Here is a 20,076-nt window from a genome sequence, read left to right on the forward strand (position 1 = left end):
CCTGTATCAAGATTACTCTTGCCTGATATTGAGAGACCTCCATGTAGCTAAATGCAATAATCTCATTTCAGTCTTGTCTTCTCAACAGCATTTGACAAAGATAACATTAACTCCTTGGCTTCCATGATACCATACCATTAAAGAACAAAAATTCAACTGAGGAAATTTAAAGATCTAACTAGCTTTATTCAACAGTTCATGAATCTGGCCGCATTTCCTCTGACAAATTGAAAGGTGCTCTGAGGAGTTGCATAAAATGGAAGACATTTATAGGGAGGAAGAGTGAGACAAGAAAATAATTAGGAAAAAAAAAATGTTGGGTCACCTTCCCTGAGGGAAAAGAGCAGGGGATATTATCATGCAGATGACCCCATTAGTGCTGATCTGGGAAACTCCAGACTGGTTGGTTTAAAATTCCACTCCTGGGAGAGGATGAAACTGCAGTTATGTTAGGTATTAAGTCTTGATGGGGCTTAACATAAGTGCTTCCATTTTGGACCTCTTTTTTCTTTTTAACAATACTCTACTTGTTTTCCCTTCCCCTATGGTCTCCCTTTTTTGGGCTTTTCCAGCTGTTTTTCTTTTCCTCAGTCCCTAAATATTGGGGTTCCTCAGGGACTGCTAAAGGGCATACTTCAATTCTCACTGGACACTTTCTTCCTAGGCAATGTCTTCTATTTCCCTGTCTTTACTTCCTCTGTGTGGCAATGACTCCCAGATGAGGTCCAAATGTCACTGTGATATCTTTACTTTGATATCTCACAGGCACCTGAAACCTAACTAATTATATTAGAATATAAGCTTTTTTTTTTTTTAAAGATTTTATTTATTTATTTGACAGAGAGAGAGAGAGAGATCACAAGTAGGCAGAGAAGCAAACAGAGAGAGAGGAGGAAGCAGGCTCCCTGCCGAGCAGACAGCCTGATGCGGGGCTCGATCCCAGGACCCCGGGATCATGACCTGAGCCGAAAGCAGAGGCTTTAACCCACTGAGCCACCCAGGTGCCCCTAGAATATAAGCTTTTTAAGGGCAGGGGCCATAGCTGTGCTGTTCACCACTGTGTGGCCCATTCCCAGCATTGTGCCTGACACAGAATAAGCTCTTTATAAAATTTTTGAATGAATGAATGAGAGCTGAATAAGTGGGTAAATTAAATAGTAGTACCGTTTTGTTGCAGATATCATTATCCTAACTCAAACTACTTTAAATAACAAGAGGAATATAATATAATATAATTCAATTGAGGTGTCTCAGCTGAACTTGAGAAAAGGAATGTGGTTAGACCTCAAGGTCATTTGGAACTTCGGTTTAGGATGTTGTCAAGACTCTCTTCTGTTGGGTTGGTGGCTCCAGGAATGCAGGAGGAACAAAGACATGACCGCCGGGGCTGTCATCTTCCAGCCCCCTCCCCCACCTTCCTCAACCCTTGATTCTCCCGCCAAAAGGATGTATGCCCAGGTCACATCTCCATAGGTAACCCGATACCTATGCAGGAAATAGAAGTATCAGGACCCCCCACACCATACCCTCTGATCACCAAATACCCTACCATATGTGGATGTGAGCCCATGCCCTGCCTTGGCCAGATAAAAGACCCCCGCCAACTCTGTCCCAGTGCGACTTCCCCGACTCTGCTTTCCAGAGTCACAGAACCTCGCTGGAGGGTGCCCACCTCCTCCTGGCTTGACTTTCCTGGCTCCCCTTCTCCTGAGCCCTGAAACTTCGCCAGAGAGTGCTTTTAATAAATCTTGCCTTGTGCCTACCTCGCCTGGTGTCGTGTTTATCTCGCCTATAAAACCTTACATCTTCAATTATTCCTTCTTCATTCCTCCTGTGCAGCTACTTGATTTTTTCTCTCTAGCTGCATTTTTGGTTTTAGTTCCTCAGACCAAAAAGAGATTATAGACCAGGGGTTGGCAAGCCCTTTTTTTTTTTTTTAAGATTTTATTTATTTATTTGAAAGAGAGAGAATGAGTGAGAGAGAAAGAGAGCATGAGATGGGGGAGGGTCAGAGGAGAACCAGATTTCCGCCGAGCAGGGACCCTGATAGGGAACTTGATCCCAGGACTCCAGGATCATGACCTGAGCTGGAGGCAGTTGCTTAACCAACTGAGCCACCTAGGCACGCTGGCAAGCTTTTTCTTAAAGGCTCAGGCAGACTTGTGGGCCAGGTGGTCTCTGTTGCAAATACTCACCCCTACTATTATAACACAAAACAGTCATAGGCAATATGTAAATGAATGCCCATAGCTGTATTCCAATTAAATTTTATTTATAAAACAAGCAGTGGCCCTTGGTCTGCAGTTTTCCCACCCCTGTTCTAAACTACCAGCAGATATCAAATCTACATGTCCTTGGTTTCAGCAATTTGGAGAGAAATTATCACCTCTCTCGGTTCAGTTGCCTCCTGGTCCAGGTCAGGTTATTTTCCCATCCCTGGTCCAAGAAAGTATGGCTAAGAGGCAGGGTCAAGTTACAAATAGCTACTCTCATGGTACTCACCCATTTTATAGGAGAATTGAAGATGCGGGCAGTTCCTGGGAAAGATCATGCTGCAAAATTCCAATGTCTAAAACTCAATTCTTAGTCTTCTTTCACAAAGCTGCTCCATCTCTAACATTCCAGACTCAGCACCATTCTGCTAGTTGCTTATGCCCTCTTTCTTTCCCTCATCTTCTGTGTCTAGTCCTTTCCTTATGCACATCTTAGTGCAACTACCATCTCTCCCGTGGTCTTCTGCAATATCTCTCAACTCTTGTTCAACTCCAATCTAATTGGCAGCCAGGATACTTTTAAAACATAAATCTGTCATTTTTCTGCGTGTCGAGGAGAGTTTATAGACAATGCTTCCTTAAACCACTAGGAATCTTAGGAAGACACAGGTACAGTGGAGAGGAGTTGGAAGTCATCACAGAATTGGCAGGGTCCATGAGAAGCCATTTCTCAGAGACATGAATAGCAACCAAAGAGAGTAGCTCCACTCAGGACTGAAGGTGGTTGAAAGGTTAAACACTGAGCAGGGCAGGAAGCTGAAGAAACAGGAGTCCAGGAAACACCTGCCTGAAAGAGATGGCCCAGAATTTAAGAGCTGAATGCTGCTTTAGTCAGCATCCAGGGGAAGAGATAAGGTGGGTTCTTAACTCAGTCCCTTCATTCCCAAGCAAGGTATTTTCCTCATCTGTCAACTCAGATATTTAAGTAAGGAGTAAAAGAGATGACATTTGCAATAGGTTCTGAGTTGTGTAAAGGCCACTTTTAGGCAACAGACTTGAGCAATGGAAACGTGATCAAGGCAAAAGGGCCCACAGTGACAGAACTGATGCAAACAGGCTCATTGAGCAACTCACCCTGAAATAGCCAGAGGCCCTACTGGCCAATTACAACCAGACATAATTGCTAAGATTACCTGAAAAGGAAAAATTCCATATGCCCCCATACTCCCTTACCCCATCCTAAACCTGTGGCCCTTTACCACCTCCTCCTGGCGAACAATCTCTCCTTTGTTGTCCTGCCTGCTGCTCCCTTGCAGTGTATTCAATTAACTTCTATCTTCTTTGTTCTGCCTTGGGCGAATTCTTTTACCGCCCGTACTGCTGGGCCCCCATCTAATCAGGACACTCTACGATTTGCTCAGTAAATGCTTTAAATCTATATGCAGCAGAATCTTGTAATATTTATTATCTTACTAGATTATTAGAAAATGCCAAGAGGCACCAGGAGGAAAGAAGGATGGGGAAAAGAATATTGTTTAGGAGACATTTTAGAGAAAAAATATGGTTGAGAACAGACACTTTCTGGAACTTTGAAGAGACGGATGGGCAAAGAAGATTTTTAGGAAGTTTGGTGTTGTGCAGAATGATTCTATTTTGGTACCTCTTAATGTAATTTCCTGTAAGCTATCTATTTGTTTTTGGGGCTTTTGTCAATTGATTTGTGTTCCTTTGGAGAGACACTATGCAGAACCCAGCCTTAAGGTAAGAGTAAGAAAGCTAAATTCATTTAAGGCACAAACTCAAGCTGAGAAGATCCTGTGTCTACGAAGTAAGGCTGTAGTGGGAGTGAGGTGAGGGAGTATGCTATTGTGATTTGTAATGAGAAATATATATTTGGGCTCCAACAACATACATTTATTTTGTCACATTTTGGAGGGTCCGAAATTGAGGTGTTGACTGATTGGGATTCCCCTGAGCCCTCCTTGCTTCCTGGCTTGCAGATGGCTACCCTCTTGCTTTGTCTTCAAATGGCCTTTTGTCTGCATGCATGCATCTTGGTATCTCTTCCAATTCTTATAAAGACACGACTGGATTATTAAAACAAAGACAATAACAAATATATATTTGGTCTTAATTCCTATTCCTGGTACACAGCTCCTAAAATGCTTGGAATTTCCCAAGGGTTAAGAAAAATAAAGGTGCTTTTTATTATGTTAACGAGGTGGATTTTGGAAAGCTCCAGAGGATAGGACCTGGGTTGTGGGGTGGGAGACACTAATTTGTGATTAAAGGGTTGGAATTTTCAATCCCCCTCCACCCCAAACTCTGGGTAAGGGAGAGGGGCTTGAGATTGAGTTTAAGCTCCATGGCCAGTGATTTAATCAGTCATAGCTAAGTAATGCCTCCATAAGAACAACCCAAGACGAAGGGATTGGTGAACATGGAGATTCAGGGCCAGTAGTGTGTATGGAGAGAGCACAGAAGGTTCATACCCTGTCTCTAAACCCTGCCCTACGAAACCCCTCCATCTGGTTATTCCTGAGTTACATGAGTTTACAATAAACCAGTAAACTAGGCACTATAAAATGTTTCTCTGAGATCTGTAAGCCATTAGCCAATTAATTGACCCTAAGGAGAGGTCTTCAGAACCTCAAATTTATAGCCTATTGGTCAGAAGCACAGGTGACAACCAGGTCTTGTGATTGGTGTCTGACATGGGATGGGGGCAGTCTCTGAGGACTGAGCCGTTAACTGCAATCTGATGTTGTCTCCAGGTAGACAGTGTCAGAATTGAGCTGAATTGTAGGACACCCAGCTGGTGTCACAGAATTGCCTGGTATGGAAAACAAAACAAAACAAAAAACAGGTCAGAATTGGCATCAGAATTATAAGGGCACTCATTGCTCGCCTGGCTGTGGGGGCAGGACAGGGAATATCTTGAGCTGTTTGTTTAGTCTCACTCAAGTCTAAGTGCAGCAAGCTTTTTTTTTTATACTCCCACCACCTCCCCTACTGATGTACACTAGGTTTTTGGATGGAAGTGTCCATATGGGCACTGGCTGAGGACTGAATAAGCCTGAGGCTTAGATAGGCATCATTTCTGTGGAGCTGTTGCTTGGCAACATGCTGGCTGCCCTCCAGGGAGAACCTTCGAGGACATGAACATGGGCACTGGGTTAGATCAGACCTGGTGACATGGTGCTTTGGCAGATGGGGTCAGGGTGTTCCCACATTTCCTCACGCTGTAATGCATTTTAGTCGCTAGTGTGTGTTAGACAAAATAAAGGGAGAGGATTCCAGTTTAGTGTAGGGATATGGTTTTTAATGGACCACATTACTGCTCTGCTTTTTACTCTAACTCTGCCAACAAGAGAGAGGAGACCTGCATTCTCATATCCTCCTCCCCAGATTCAAAGGTCAGGTACTCCCTGGGTGTCCAGGTCTGAATCCTCACTCACAGTGCCCTGCTTCCTTACTTCATCATCTCAGCCATTGATAGAGAGCAACAAAATCCTAATCCCCAAAGTCTGAGCTGCAAATGCCCAGTCAGTGATTTCCCATGTCCTAAGTATTCTTTAAATCACTTGTTTATTATTTCCATAAACATTTATTGAATATCTCCTATGTGCCATTTAGGGGATACAGGAAAAAAGACCCAGTCTTTGCTCTCAAGTTGTTTTCAGGCTGAACAGATCGAAAAAAAAAAAAAAATAGTGTCACAGATACAGTGATAGAAATATCCACAGAGCTGCATGGGACATGATCAATGCTAGCTTACCCTGGGACTTGGCGCTGGGGACACAGTCTGAATCTTGTGTGGGGTTATAGGAGTTCTGCATGCCTTGACTGATTTAACAGATATTTGCTGAACACTATAATGTGCCAGGCTCTTATTTGGGCTCTGAACATCCAGTCATAATGAAGCAGCCGAGGTCACTGCTCAGGGCTTACATTCTAACTATGGCAGGGTGGTGGCAGGGGGAGAAGACAGGGGTTTATAGGAAACAGATTATAAACAAATTAGCAATGAGCAAGCCATTTATTCCACGGGTTTTATTGAGTATTTCCTATGTATCAGGTAGGATGTTAGGTGGTGGGGTTATAAGGACAAATGAGACAAAGTCCCTGTCCCTGTCCCTAAGGGTATTTCAGGCAGGGGAAAGAGCATATAGAAAGAAGGCATAAAGCAAACATTCAGGCTGTGTTGGGGGAAAAATCAAGTCATTTGGTAGAGATGGGCAAAGGGTGTGATTGGTGATAGAAAGGATTCCCTCTTTTAATTTTGAAACTCATTTCTTGGGCAATCTAGGGCAAAGAGTCCTTCCTGGAAACTTCATATAAAACCTCTTAAAGTATTTATTGAGGTAGACATTTAGGGACAAACTGGATGTACTAGACATATATAAAAGAAGATCATTCAGCCTAAGGTGTGGTTCTGCTTGCCTGAAATACAGATCAAGAATATGCTTTTGACATTCCAAATTCAATTTCTTTCCCCCTTCCTTCCTTCCCTCCCTTCTTCCTCCTTCCTTCCTCCCTTTCTCCTTTCTTCCTTCCTTCCTTCCTCCCTCCGACACTATCTCCCTCCCTCCCTTCGTCCTTCCCTCCCTCTTTTCCTTCTTCCTTTTTTCCTCCTTCCTTCCTTTCTTCCTTCTTTTCTTACCTGTCTTTATTTTTAGAAACTGGTATGAATAAAAGTGAATGTTGGATTGAAATCACCAACATGAATCTACAAACAATGATCTGCCTTCCAAGGTTCTGGTAGGGAACTAGTTGGTTAATGTTTGCAAAATGCTGGGACATTCTTGAATAAAAAGCCCTATATAAGTTCAAAGTATTTTTAATTATTGTGATTATTACTATAACTTGTAAGACTTAGCCATAAATCTTTTCATAAAAGGATGAAGTCAACACTTTTAAAAAGAGGAAACAGGACAGGGACTCTATATAAAGCATTGCAGACTGACAGCCTCTGAGGACAAGAGGTAACAGAAGACAGGTGAGTATAAGACAGACTGGTGACTTACGTTCAGGCTTATTGAGAATGAAAGATCCAGTCTGTGGTGATCAGTTGATAATGATTGTGTCTTTGCTGCCAAGTAAACAAGACAATTTGGAGTAAGATAAAACTTAAGGACCTTGCAAGGAAAGCCCAAGTTATAAAAGATTATGTAGATGATGGGATGATTATTTTTCCTGTTCATTATAATACCTACAAAAACCTAGATTTCTGTTAATGCAAGTATATGGTTACTTTTGGATTTGTGAACATGTGCAAAAGAATAGAAATATATGTGCCTTTAAGGGAAGCTGTAATAGGCTGAATGGGATGTCTTTGCTGTGAATTCAAAGCCAAAGGATTGAGGTATTGGCATTTTGCTAGATAGCAATCTCTCCACCACCCTCGCTCTCCTGCCAACAGTACATTAACCCCATATACCTTGCATGATATGCTATTTTCTCTGGAAGCTCTGAAAGGACAAAGGCCCACATGTCTAATAGCTGAGGCCTGGCAGAGTAAAAGGATAGACAAATTTCAGGAGGATGGAACAGAGAAGCCATGGTCTCTCCGATTTGATTTAGTTCGGAAAGGGATATTCCTGGGACCGGTCCTAGCACAGGAGAGGAGAATTCCTGGAATTCTCAACTCTGGGAATCCCAGATGGACAAAGTGAGGAGAACAGTCACAGAGGCCTTATGGAAAGAAGGAAAGGATTTGCCTGCAGGGAGTGAAGAGAAGCTATCACATCTCCAAGCACTTTGGGGCTTATAATCTGCTCCCAATCTAAATTCAGGAAATGTCTATTTTCACAAACCACATAACTCTGCCAAAGAGTGAGTTCAGAAGGAGCCTTTAGATTTTTCTCAAGAAAATATGATCACAGTGGCAGAAACATTTATTATTTGTGACTGTCACTGCTACCATTTTAATTTAGGACATTTTGGTGCATAGCCATCCACAGGGCAATGGGCTGGGGTGTTGCTGTGTGTGAGGAGGTAGGGTAAGGATGGGGCAGCAAGAGGGTGGACGATTAAGATGAGATGCTGCTGGAAAGGCCTATCAGCCCACAAGGAGCAAGCAGATGGAGAGACCAGTTAGCAGTAAAAGTAGGGTGAGCAGAGAGTGTGGAGTGGGAGACCTATGTGCATGTGTAGAGCAGTCCTCAATTCTTTCAGGATCAAATGGGAGACCACGATGGCACAGGGACACATTAACACCTGAGGGTGCTAATGCAGCACATTTTCCAGGCTGGTTGGAGGGTCCTAAGGATGTGGAATGACTATGGTTTAAGGGTTCTGGTGAAGACCTAGGAGAGCATTCCTGAAAAAGGAACAGGAGTTCTGTGGTGAGATTAAAGACCAAAGACCTTTATTTTCATCTCTTCCAGGAAAATAGTTTAAGGGAGGAGTAAATGGTCTATTACGCCTTACAAATCTAAATGATGCTTTGGGAATGACAAAGTCCTTGGTGGAGGGAAGGTGGGTAGAGGCCACCAGGGACTTGAACTGGCCCCAAGGTATGCTTGGGTTGTCTGTTTCCCCTGTGCTCAGCAGGCTACGGCTCCAGCTTGTTGACACCCCTGTGCTGCTTGTCACTATTTCACTCTCCAGGAAAGGAGAAGAGGGATGCCATCAGAGACACTGTGCATAGCATTATGAGCACTGTGCTGTCTTGGTCTGACTTTCTAATAATAGTTTCAAGTGCATAGAGCCACAGGGACATTAAGAGTTTAGTCACAGGTAACCAATGGACACTCCCTGAGCACGTTCTCCCCGTGCCTCAACAGTCCCTTCCAAACACAGAGAGTTTTGTGACATCTGTAAAGTTGGCCCACAAAGCTTGAGTTGCTTCAACATGCTGTGTTTATTTCCATTGTCATTTCTTGCTTTTTCCTGATGTAATTAAAACGTGACAAAAAGGAACTCCGTGTTTCTAAGTAATTGACACATGGGATTACATAGACTCTTTTCAACAGAGCTTTTAGTTCCATGCTTGGAACATGAGGTAGTTTTCATCATGAAGTTGAAGTACTTTTCCACTTGGGTGTCCAAGAGGAAGTATTTCTGTTCCCTGGGAAAGCAGCAACAAGTAAAAGACTCTGGGTTTAGTGTCTGGGTGCCAGCCGTACTCTCTTCTGCAGGGTTCTTTCCATAAAGCCAGGAAGAAGCCTCTGGAAAGATCAAATTTCCTGGCTATATGAGCTTTTTCTGTGCCTAAGTGGCTCTTTCTCCATTATCTCTCCTGGGATTGAGTGTCCTCTCTCAGTCAGTATGGCAGGGTTGGGGATGGTGGCTCAGTGGATGTCGAATAAATGGTTCTTGTCCGGTGACTGAGCATGAGAATTTCTGCAGACCCAGCTAAAATTCCATGTTCCTGTATCTTTCTGGTGTTGGGACTGAGCATGGCATCTTCTGTTCAACTAAGGGAAATCAGGTGGACCATTTCAACATTGTAGGGAAGAAAAACAAAACAAACAACAACAACAACAACAACAACAACAAAAACATGGCTATATCTGAGAAGCACACAAATGCTTGGCATAAGATGTAATTTAAATGAATTCCTTGATACCTTTGCTTTATCTTGAGACAAAATCTCCTTCTGGATGTTTGGAAGGAAATACTCATAAGAATAACCTTGAAGCAAAGGAGGTGAGAAAGTACCAAGTACCAACTTTATATGCCTACTCCTACTTATAATGACAGTAATAATTCAAAATGATAGGTAGCCAGGCTCTCCAGACCCAGGGAGAGGTTGGGAACACTCTGCAGTGGGGGGTTGGGGGGAGGTGGAGGCTTTGGGGGTAGGAGGCCAGATCCTTCAGCATTGCCTGGGGTCAACTATAACGTATTCTGTTTGACATTTGTGTATTCATTTGGTAGCTAGTGGGAGAACCAAAGCTCTTTATACCCATGGAGGGTGGTTAAAGAAAAGGTTGGATGAGAAAGAGAGAAAAATGAGTGAATGTAAATGCATGCCAATGATCAGTCACCACTTCTTCCATCTAGCGAGCACCATATGAGTTTAATCCTGCCCATGACCCGACTTTTGGGGATTTGACTAGGTGTTCTCCTGCACAGGAGTTTTGCAGAAGGGGAATGTGGAGAATGGCTCAAGGTGGCCAAAATGGTCTGAGATTCCCAGGCTTGGGGATTAGAGCAACGGGAAAGGTCTACCAATTCCTTCCTCCAACCAAAGCAGAGTATGTTCCAAGATACTGAGGAATATGTAACCTTTTCTCTACACTGAAAGAAAAAGAACCCAAATGAAAAGAAACACTAATATAAAATTCTCCTTTTCACATTATCTTTTGATAAGGAAAATTCTACTACTGAGATAAGGCACATGCACCAAAAAGTTGCTTTTCAGGATCTGGACTCAAGTCACTATGTTTCTCAGTGTTGAGAATCAAAGTATCTTGGCTTTCTGAAATAATTCTCTCCAGTAGCTCAATGGTCTGGTGAGTCTCTGTGAGCCAAGCAGGAGTCTCGTCATATTTAAGTTAATTCAAAGGATGGATGGAGCACAAGTCCTACTTTTGCTTTTTTCATTATGATTCAGATCATTACTTTTCTTAGTTCAGACATGGGGAAACTTATTCTTTTTTTTTCTTTTTTTACCTCTTTCCATAGAAACATTACATATTGTTCTGATGATAATGGATGTTATCACATCTTTGAACTAATTTCTATTCTAAAATCATTTTAGGACCTGTAGAGCCAGCTCATCAAAATGTCTGTGCTGTGGCTGCTTCTGGGTCTTCTTGCCCTTACTGGTGAGTATATTTAATTTTTCCCATTCAACCTTGGAGATGGGAAGGATAAGCATAGGAACGGAATGGTATTTCTGATACTTGCAACTGTGCTGAAAATGTTGTTTTTCTTTTAAGTTGTCCAATAAATACTGGACTTACTAACAGCCACTGATGAATGGCCTCTTTCCAGGTGCCCCACAAAAGGAGGGGGCTCTCCAGAATGTGGAGTAGGTTTAAACCAGCATTGCTGGAGACTGGACTTTAAATATACATCATTGTTAAGTACTCATTGTCCCTCTATAAAAACTATCTCACCAAAAGTAGTTACTGAAGTTATTCACAGACCATGTATTTCCATAAGAGGATTGAGATGGTTCACGATAATAAGACTAATGTAATTTCAAATAGTAAACTATCACAGAGGGGATCAAGGACATGTGACTAAGCTAACCACTGAAGCTGACATAATTGCTATGCTTGCATTTCAGATTTGGTCTTAAGGTCCCTTGCAGACCAAAAATGGAAAAGTACATGTCTTTTGATTTAAAAAAAAAAAAAAAAAAGGAAGAAGCATAGTTTCTCAGGAGAAGCAAACTTTTTCCTGGCTCTAAATTCTGATGATTTCTCTGATAGGGTCTTACATTCATTCATTCATTGAGTGATCCATTTATTTGACAAGTATTTTTAAATTTCTAAAATATATTTTGGGAATATGGAACTTTAAGGAGTATCTAATGTGACTACGGAGTGGCTATGGGGCAGAGAGCAATGAATGACATAACCTGTTACAATACTAAGGGTATTTGTCACCAGTTATAAAGATAAATTAAAAAATATAAAAGAACACATTGGGTTGTTTAATTGTTGGTACACTTGTAAAAAACCTGGTCATTCAATCTCCACATTTCTTTCAGATTTCTTATCAAAAGTTTGTAAAGTAGAAGCATTTACTCCAAAATATTAATATCTTCAGATGTCAACTCCAAGAAGCTCTTAATAAGAAAATAGAAACTTAAGAGGCATTTACATGAACATAAAATACACACATGATGATGTGCAATGGATTTGTCACCAAAGACTTGCAAACCATTAAGATCTGATGATATGAGCAAAGAATAAAGCAAATAAAAAAAAGTAATCTAATGAGGAGTCCTTACAGGTTTATCACAGTGAGATGATTTTCTCAATGGGCACCTTCCTGCCCCCTGTAGGTATCTCGTTACTGTTCTCGTTACTGCTCATTACTGCTCATGCATACTTCTAGTTTGAATTATGAATACTAGGGAATGCCTTTTTTCAGTGGCCTTTGTGAAAAATCTCTCCTCCCTGAAAGGATAGCAGTAGGTAGAGAGAGAGAGATGGAAAGGCAAAGACCGAAAAGGAAGAAGTGGAAAGAGGGAGCCCCCTGTGGAGACCTGGTCCTGTGCCCCCTTAGATGTCCTCCACTCTTTGCTGTCTTAGGCACCCCCATCTAGAAGAACACACATCCAGGGAAAGCCAGCTCCAAGTCCCTGTGCCTTTACTTTGTGTCTGGGTTGAGACCCTGGGGAAGACCAGGCTTTGTACATGTTTCTCTAGAACAACCATAAATATCTCACCAGACCAGCCAGACAGGAATATTTGAAGGAGAAGAAATACTAAGGGTTTACCTAAGATAGAGGATGAAGACGACTTACAGGGAACAGATCCTCTGGTTTGATTCCAAGACACCAACTCAATAGCACTGGATAGTTCAGGGCTTTTTGCAAGGAGTATAGCTGCTCCAACAGTTGCTCATGCCTGTAGGATAGGAGGTGACAACTTAGTATTGAGGAGGTTTCTGTGATAATTTCCTAGTCACTGTACTGTAAATTTCAAAAGTGTTTCAGTTCAGAGTGAAGTTCTTGTTGTTACTGATTTTGGTAAAATTCTTTTTATTAATGGCATTTCATTTGTGGACAGAAGATGATCAAAGTTGTTCAATGCCTTAGGCTGAAAATTTCTCAATTTGTAGATTTATCTGAAAGCAGCAACTGGGGATGCTATGGAAATATCCAAAACTTTGAGACCCCTGGGGCTTCTTGCGGGATTGGAAAGCGTCATGGCCTGAACTACTGTGGTAGGTTATGATCTCATTGTCCAACTCCCCTCCTCTTCTTTCTCTCGGAAGATGCCTCCTTTTGGCAAGGGTGGCTTTAACAGGATTTTGCCCCTTCCCTTGATATCCCACACCCATGTGTCCCTCTTTTCCCCCTTCAGTTCCCACTATTTCCCACAACCCAACACTACCAAGTGGCAGGAATAGCACTAGACATGGAATCCAAAGACCTTGTCTGAGTGTGGGCTCTGGTTTTTCAACAAGTTACTTAGTTCTCCTCTGCCTCCACAGAAAGGGGTTAAAAATACTCACTTTAGGGGCGCCTGGGTGGCTCAGTGGGTTAAGCCGCTGCCTTCGGCTCAGGTCATGATCTCAGAGTCCTGGGATTGAGCCCAGCATTGGGCTCTCTGCTCAGCAGGGAGCCTGCTTCCTCCTCTCTCTCTGCCTGCCTCTCTGCCTGCTTGTGACCTCTCTGTCAAATAAATAAATAAAATCTTTAAAAAAAAAAATACTCACTTTACAATTTTGTTGTAAACTCAGGTTGATAGAATGTGGATGAGAGTACTTTGAAACCAAAAAAAAAAATGCTTATAAGGTGAGTGGGCTAGCCAGGTAAATTAGCATTGGTTTTCATTTTGCCCAGTATCCTTGTTATTTTATGAAGATTTAAGCTCATGCAATTTCTTAGTGTCACTTTAGGGTGGAAAGGTGGGCAAGAGTGTGCAAATCTGTCAGGAAAACTATCCAATGACTTCTTGAAGGCGTTGGAAGAATCTCTCTTTTATATATGGTGCTCATTGTAGCTAATGGACAGGTACATTTTGCTGGGTAGCTCTCTTTGGGGTGCTTAGGATGGAGTCAGTGTGCTTGTGCCCGGGGAATTGTCCTGCATGGGCCAGAGCAGCCACGGAGAGACCAGCAAGGGGCACTGGCAGTCACAAAGAACATTGCCTCTGAGGATGCCAACTCAAGCTTAAAGGAGGAGAATCATACTCTCAGGTCTAGGAATGGCCACAAGGGATTTCAGACTGAGGCAAGGACTTCTTGGTCCTAGACCACTACCCAGATACCTGGAGTGTGAGTTCTCTTCTCTTGAGCTCCCACGTCAGCATAAGTCACACCAGCCACATCCTTCCTTCTGTGTTTGCATTAGGAGTTCGTGCTTCTGAAAGGCTGGCTGAAATAGACATGCCATACCTCTTGAGATACCAGCCCGTGATTCGTACTGTTGGCCAAAAGTACTGTGTGGATCCTGCAGTGATTGCTGGTGTCTTGTCCAGGGAGTCTCATGGCGGCAACATTATGGTCAATGTGGGCAACATGGGCGATAACATCGGGGCTGTGCAGGTAACCCCCTGTCAGTTATGGCATATGGCCGTCGTGCTGCATGGCACAATGCTAAGGGGACATCTTCACATTTGTTGTTGTTGACACTCTGGAGCACAGTGCATGGGACACAGAGTGAAAGGTATTCCATACCAGTAGCAACATCATGGCTTCGTGAGCCATGGTTTCTTTTCAGAATCAACTGTGCTGTGTTTCCAGGATATTATCCATGGTACCCTATTCTGGATACTTGCTCTGTTATTTTGCTACCATGTGACCTCATTTAATCTCCCTAGGATTCAGTTTCCTCACCTATGAAATACCAGCCTCCTGGAACTGTTCATGAAGACTCAATGCAACGTTATGAAAACATGCTTAGTATCTGGCAGATTCTTAGCAAATACTGAATTCATTCTCCTTTGTCTTCTTTCTACACAATCCTTAGTTCTGAAGATCCAGCTTTATTTTTGCACAAATTCTGCCTGGTTTCACTTGTCCCAGAAAGTCTCCCAGGGAACTGGGCATTAACCCCACAGTTGAATTAATTGTGTACTGGGGGAATCGGTGATAGCAAGGAGACAGTGGCACAGTGATTTTTTTCTATTGTATTTCACATCATTGTTGCAGCAGTTAAGAAGCCTTTATGTAGTACAGTCATTTCTTAAGCTTTTAGGAAAATATATTCCTCAGTGATATTTAAACTGGCTTCCCATTAGACCTTGGAATGACACCTGCCAATTTAAAAGTACTTTCAAATACTCTATCTTTTTGATTTGGGACCCCATCCAATAATTTGATGAGGATGGGATGAGGGGGAAGGCATGCAATCCATCATTTCCAAGTGAGGAAGTAACCACTTACTTACAAGGAGAGGGTCGTTCCTGCAAAGTCACATGGCAGCTGGAAAATGCCGAACCAGGACTAAGAGCAACATGGGCAATGTTAGGGTCAGCATCACTTTGCACTCTGCCTTCTTTGTAAAATCTTGTTCTTGGGAAAATGATGCTTCCATCTACTTTGAAGATGAAAGAATTCTCCAGAGTCAGATATTTCTTCTAAATATGTTGAAACAAAGGTGTATAAGAAAAATTAGAAGTACTTTTAGAAATTCAGAAGATCTGGAAGGAGAATTACAAGTACAGATAGAAAATCCCCTTTCTGACCTATTTGGAAGGCTTGTGCTTGCAGCATTGAAGGAGGGCATCAGACTGGTATGTACACTACCTCTATCACCCTTGACTTCCAACTGTTCTCCTCACCATTACAATGAAGCAGCTGTGAAATGTCTGCTCATCCTTCCTTTGCCCAAACCTTGTAGCTTTACTGTTTATCCGAAGGGAGATTAGAGGTGGCATTAGTTTGGCCAAAGGAGGAGGAGAGAAAAAAGGAGGGAAATGAGAATGCAGTGCTGGTCCCATTAAGTCCTGTCACCCTCCCACATGGCTTACCTCGTTTTTCCTCTGCCTCTCTCCCTCTAGGACCCTGGTCTTTATGCTCCCACATCCTGGATCAGCGAGTCCCGGGTTTCTCAGATAACCGAGGTCTTAACTGTTAGGATCAAAGAAATCCAGAGGCGGTTTCCAACCTGGAACTCTGATCAGTACCTAAGAGGTAAGTGTAACACAGGACTTGGTGATTTCACAGCATGGAATTAATCAGAACAAATATAAGACCTTGCACAAGATTCCCCAAAACCTCAGTTGCCTTCTGATGAACAACTAGGAAAGAGAATCTAAGTTAACCGCTGAGACCCTGGAGCAATGAGGGGCTACAAGGTCAGCATTAACGGATCTCACAAAATTCCAGGTGGACTCTGTGCTTATGCTGGAGCTCCTGAGTACATCAGAAGCAGCCAGGACCTGAGCTGTGACTTCTGCAATGATGTCCTTGCCCGAGCCAAATACTTCAAGAGACATGGCTTCTAATGCTTCAGAGCAAATCCAAGGTCATTATCACATAGAAGACCTCAGCTGTTACACAGATAAAACTAGCCAATGGGGCTTGTACCCGTGAATCTGAATTTGACCTGAAGGTCATGAAAATAACATGAAGCACATTAAAAGAGGAATTATCTGCATTTTGTGGTGTGGTGAGTGTGTAAATAAAGGACTGTGTCTCCTTACAGTTACTCCCATGGAAGTTAGCTGCAATGTGGATTTCCACGAAATGAATCCTCTTCCTCATTGACTGGCATTGCCAGATTTAGCAAATAAAAATACAGGAAGCGCAGTTAAATTTGTATTCCAGGTAAATAATGAATGATTTTTTTGTGTAAGTACCAATGCAATATTTAGAACACATTTATCCTAAAAAATTATTCACAGTTTATCTGAAATTTAAATTTATCTGGGTACCTGGTATTTTATCTGGCAAACTCCATCACTGATTTCTTTGATAAAAATCATAGTTGCAAATTTTAATTAAAAACTTGTTTTTAAGATTTTATTTATTCATTTGAGACAGAGAGTGAGCTAAAAGAGAGAGTGGGGGGAGGGATAGAAGGAGAGGGAGAAGCAGATTTCCAGTTGAACGGGGATTCCTCATGGTGGGTAGGGTGTGTGCTCCATCCCAGGATCCTGGAACCATACCCTAAGCTCAAGGCAGACACCCAACTGAATGAGCCACCCATGCACCCCTCACTGAAAACTTCTGATGAGAAAAAGGTGAGATGGTGGCTAGCTCCATCTGCTGGGTGGAAAAGTTTCAGAAGAGTCACTTGTGGGTTTTTTTGTTTGCTTGTTTTTTAAAGATTTTATTTATTTGAGAGAGAAAAAACATAAGCAAGGGGAGCAGCAGAGGGAGAAGTAGGCTTCCCACTGAGCAGGGAGCCCGACACAGGGCTCAATCCCAGGACCCCAGAATCATGACTTGAGCTGAAGGCAGATGCTTAACCTACTGAGCCACCCAGTTGCCCCGGAGAGTCACTTGTTAACTCCACAGCATCAGCTTAGCCCTAGGAGAGCCTCTCTGTCATCTCATTTTACCTCCTTTTTTGGACCCTGGGCCACAGAATCTTCTCCCGCACCCAACTTCCCTCAACTCAGCTAAATTATTCCCTGGTTTGAGGCAGTTAAGACTAACAGAGCCAAGGCATAGGACAGTGCTTTATCAGTCAGAATCGCCCTCAAGGACGCTGCCCAGCACTATGCTGGTAAATTATTTAATTTAAGGGGTTGTGTGTTCTGTCAATGTAATGAGTGTCCTGTTCTACCAAGTGTAGGATGTCAACACTCTGCAGAGTGTCATTTTAGGATCACTGTCATCATTTGAGGCAGAAGTGCTTTTAAGCAACTACTGTGTGCTCAGCACTACATGAAGACTATACCAGAGTCTGTGGCCTCAGAAACAACTAAGTCACACAGTTTAGTTGGGGATCATAGCCAACCACATGTGTGCACAAGTTACAGACTCTGCCTACCTCAGGGAGAACAGTGAAGCGCTCATCTTCTGCCTCAGGGGCTCGTGGAACCTACATGCTCATGATCTTTGGTGGCCTTGACTTCCTTCCTCGTCTCCCCACCCACTGCTTTCCAAGACCTCCTCTCAAGGCTGAATGCAGTTAAGAGATTCCCACCACGTAAACATGATGAGAAACCTTGTGAATACACACTCTCTTTGGGGATTCATATTTCACTGGCACAAGGAAAAGAGATTGTAAGGCACTGATCATGAGCCCACAGGGGAAACATCTGGGTGAATAAAACTTCCTAAAGTCACACCCACAGGGACAGCCTCATGCAGCCCCCACTACAGACACGCAGGCCCAGTAATGTGGATAACTTGTGTACATGCTGACAGAGACTCTCTGAGGAACTATCCAACCCAAGAAGCCCACGGGAGCACCATGATGTGATAAAAGGAACCCTGGAGAAGACGCAACTGCGTGAGAGGTTGGCAAAAGTACAGGGTATTAATTATATAGCCATTAACAAATCCTTATTTGTAGAACAAAACCTTCTATCTACCAGCCCCTGTACTAAAAACTGAAGGGGAAATCCATGCTCACAAAAGCTCCTGTTCTGGTTGGGATACAGATACACTAACACTTGGGACAAATAAGAATTTCTCTAAAGAAGAGATAAGTAAAAATTGACTTGGAACTTCAGTAAAGAACTGAGGCCTGAATTCAAACAAGTGGTTAGGCTGTTCATTAGGTGCTGAATTCTCACACTGGCCCTGACAGGATACACCATTTTTATTCAACCGAATAGAAATAACTGTGACCAGAACTGTTATGGCCCTTGCCTTAGTCACAGAACCAGAATCCAAGCCCAGGTTTCTTCCATTTAAAACCTTTTTATTTCTCTAGGTGACACGTGCACATAATTAGATGATTATATTTTTAAAAGATTATTTATTTATTTGAGATAGCGAGAACGAGTGGGGGAGTAGGAGCAGTGGGAGAAGGAGTGAGAGAATATCAAGGAGACTCTTCCCTCAGTTTGGAGCCCTACGTGGGGCTCCATCCCACAATCCTGACATCATGACCTGAGCCGAAATCAAGAGTCAGACACTTAAGTGACTGAGCCACCCAGACAGCCCTGTGTACACCTTTTTAACACCTCCTCCTGAGTTAGCTTTTTATCAGCTTTATAACTCAGAATTTTTTGAAGAGGTCTGGGAGCCATCCCTTTGAAATGTAAACATCCAGGAAGATAGCTTACCTATGCACCTGTCACTGTAGTACTTTAACCTCTAGGCATCTACTTGTCATAAAAATAAGAAAATTTTATTACTTCTTCTGAAAAAGGTGAATTTAGGGTAAACTACTAAAGAATATACAGGAAATGGTGCTGTTAAGTTTTATTGTATGTATGTAATGGCTAAAAAGAGAGCAACAAAAAGGATCATAACTTCTTGACTGCTTACATAGGATAGAATTTCTTTCTTTATAATCTCTTTGCAGGTGATCAACCATGTCCATGTTCCAGTTTATGCCTATTCAATAATAAAAATGCTTTCTTTCTTTTCGATGTTTTGTGTAGATTTTTAATTCCCTAACAACACAAAAAGAAAAGAATAATTGGTTAAAGATCACTCAATCCTGGGCTGACAGTCAGCTAGCTGTGTGAGGAACTGGCGTCCTCACATTAAGAATGTCTTAAACACATCACAGTTCTTTGGTTTTTCTCTTTTCCCAGTACAAGATTGTCATCAAGATGCCAGAGATTTCTTCATAGAGATTGTGAATCTTGTCACACAAATGGTTTTGTCCCAGAGCAGACACTATGCAATCACAGTTCACGGTCAAGCTGTGTAGTATCCTAAGATTACTTTCTTGAATAATTTTGGTTTTCCATGAAGTTAATAATCGTCTTTTACTTGCTTGCTGCCTTAGTTTTCTTTGTATTTATCTAGAATTGAATTCTAAATCTCCTCTCAGGAAGTCTTTCCTGAAGCCTTCTGTCCTGATTACCTCCCATCAGAGGTAAATCAGAAGGCTCTGAGAGCATCCTGGGATCTCCGCCACCATTAGCCCTTTGCGGCTGTCCTGTGTTGCTCCCTCCATTTTTTGCATCCTTCTTAGCTTACCCTTTTGATGGAGGACATCCTACAGCAGCTTTCTGAGAAAAGTGAGTGGAAGGTAAATTGTTTTGAGATCTCTCATATGCAAAATGTCATTTTTTCAACTGTCACGTGAATTGGTGATTTGACCTGATACAAAATTGTAGTGTGGAAAAATTTTTAAATTCTTTAAAATTCT

At 42.4% G+C, this 20,076-nt stretch overlaps 1 protein-coding gene across 1 annotated transcript; it reads left to right on the forward strand.

Annotated features, from left to right (window-relative positions):
* Positions 1 to 10,922: 10,922 nt before the first annotated feature.
* LYG1 (lysozyme g1) lies at positions 10,923 to 16,312 on the forward strand. The gene is made up of 5 exons (XM_047747078.1): positions 10,923 to 10,990; positions 12,963 to 13,067; positions 14,200 to 14,393; positions 15,851 to 15,983; positions 16,179 to 16,312. The coding sequence occupies exons 1-5, from the start codon at positions 10,948 to 10,950 to the stop codon at positions 16,295 to 16,297; spliced, it is 594 nt and encodes a 197-aa protein (XP_047603034.1). The 5' UTR covers positions 10,923 to 10,947; the 3' UTR covers positions 16,298 to 16,312.
* Positions 16,313 to 20,076: the final 3,764 nt, after the last annotated feature.

Source organism: Lutra lutra, chromosome 9, assembly GCF_902655055.1.
Source record: "Lutra lutra chromosome 9, mLutLut1.2, whole genome shotgun sequence".
Taxonomy (NCBI): Eukaryota; Metazoa; Chordata; class Mammalia; order Carnivora; family Mustelidae; genus Lutra; species Lutra lutra.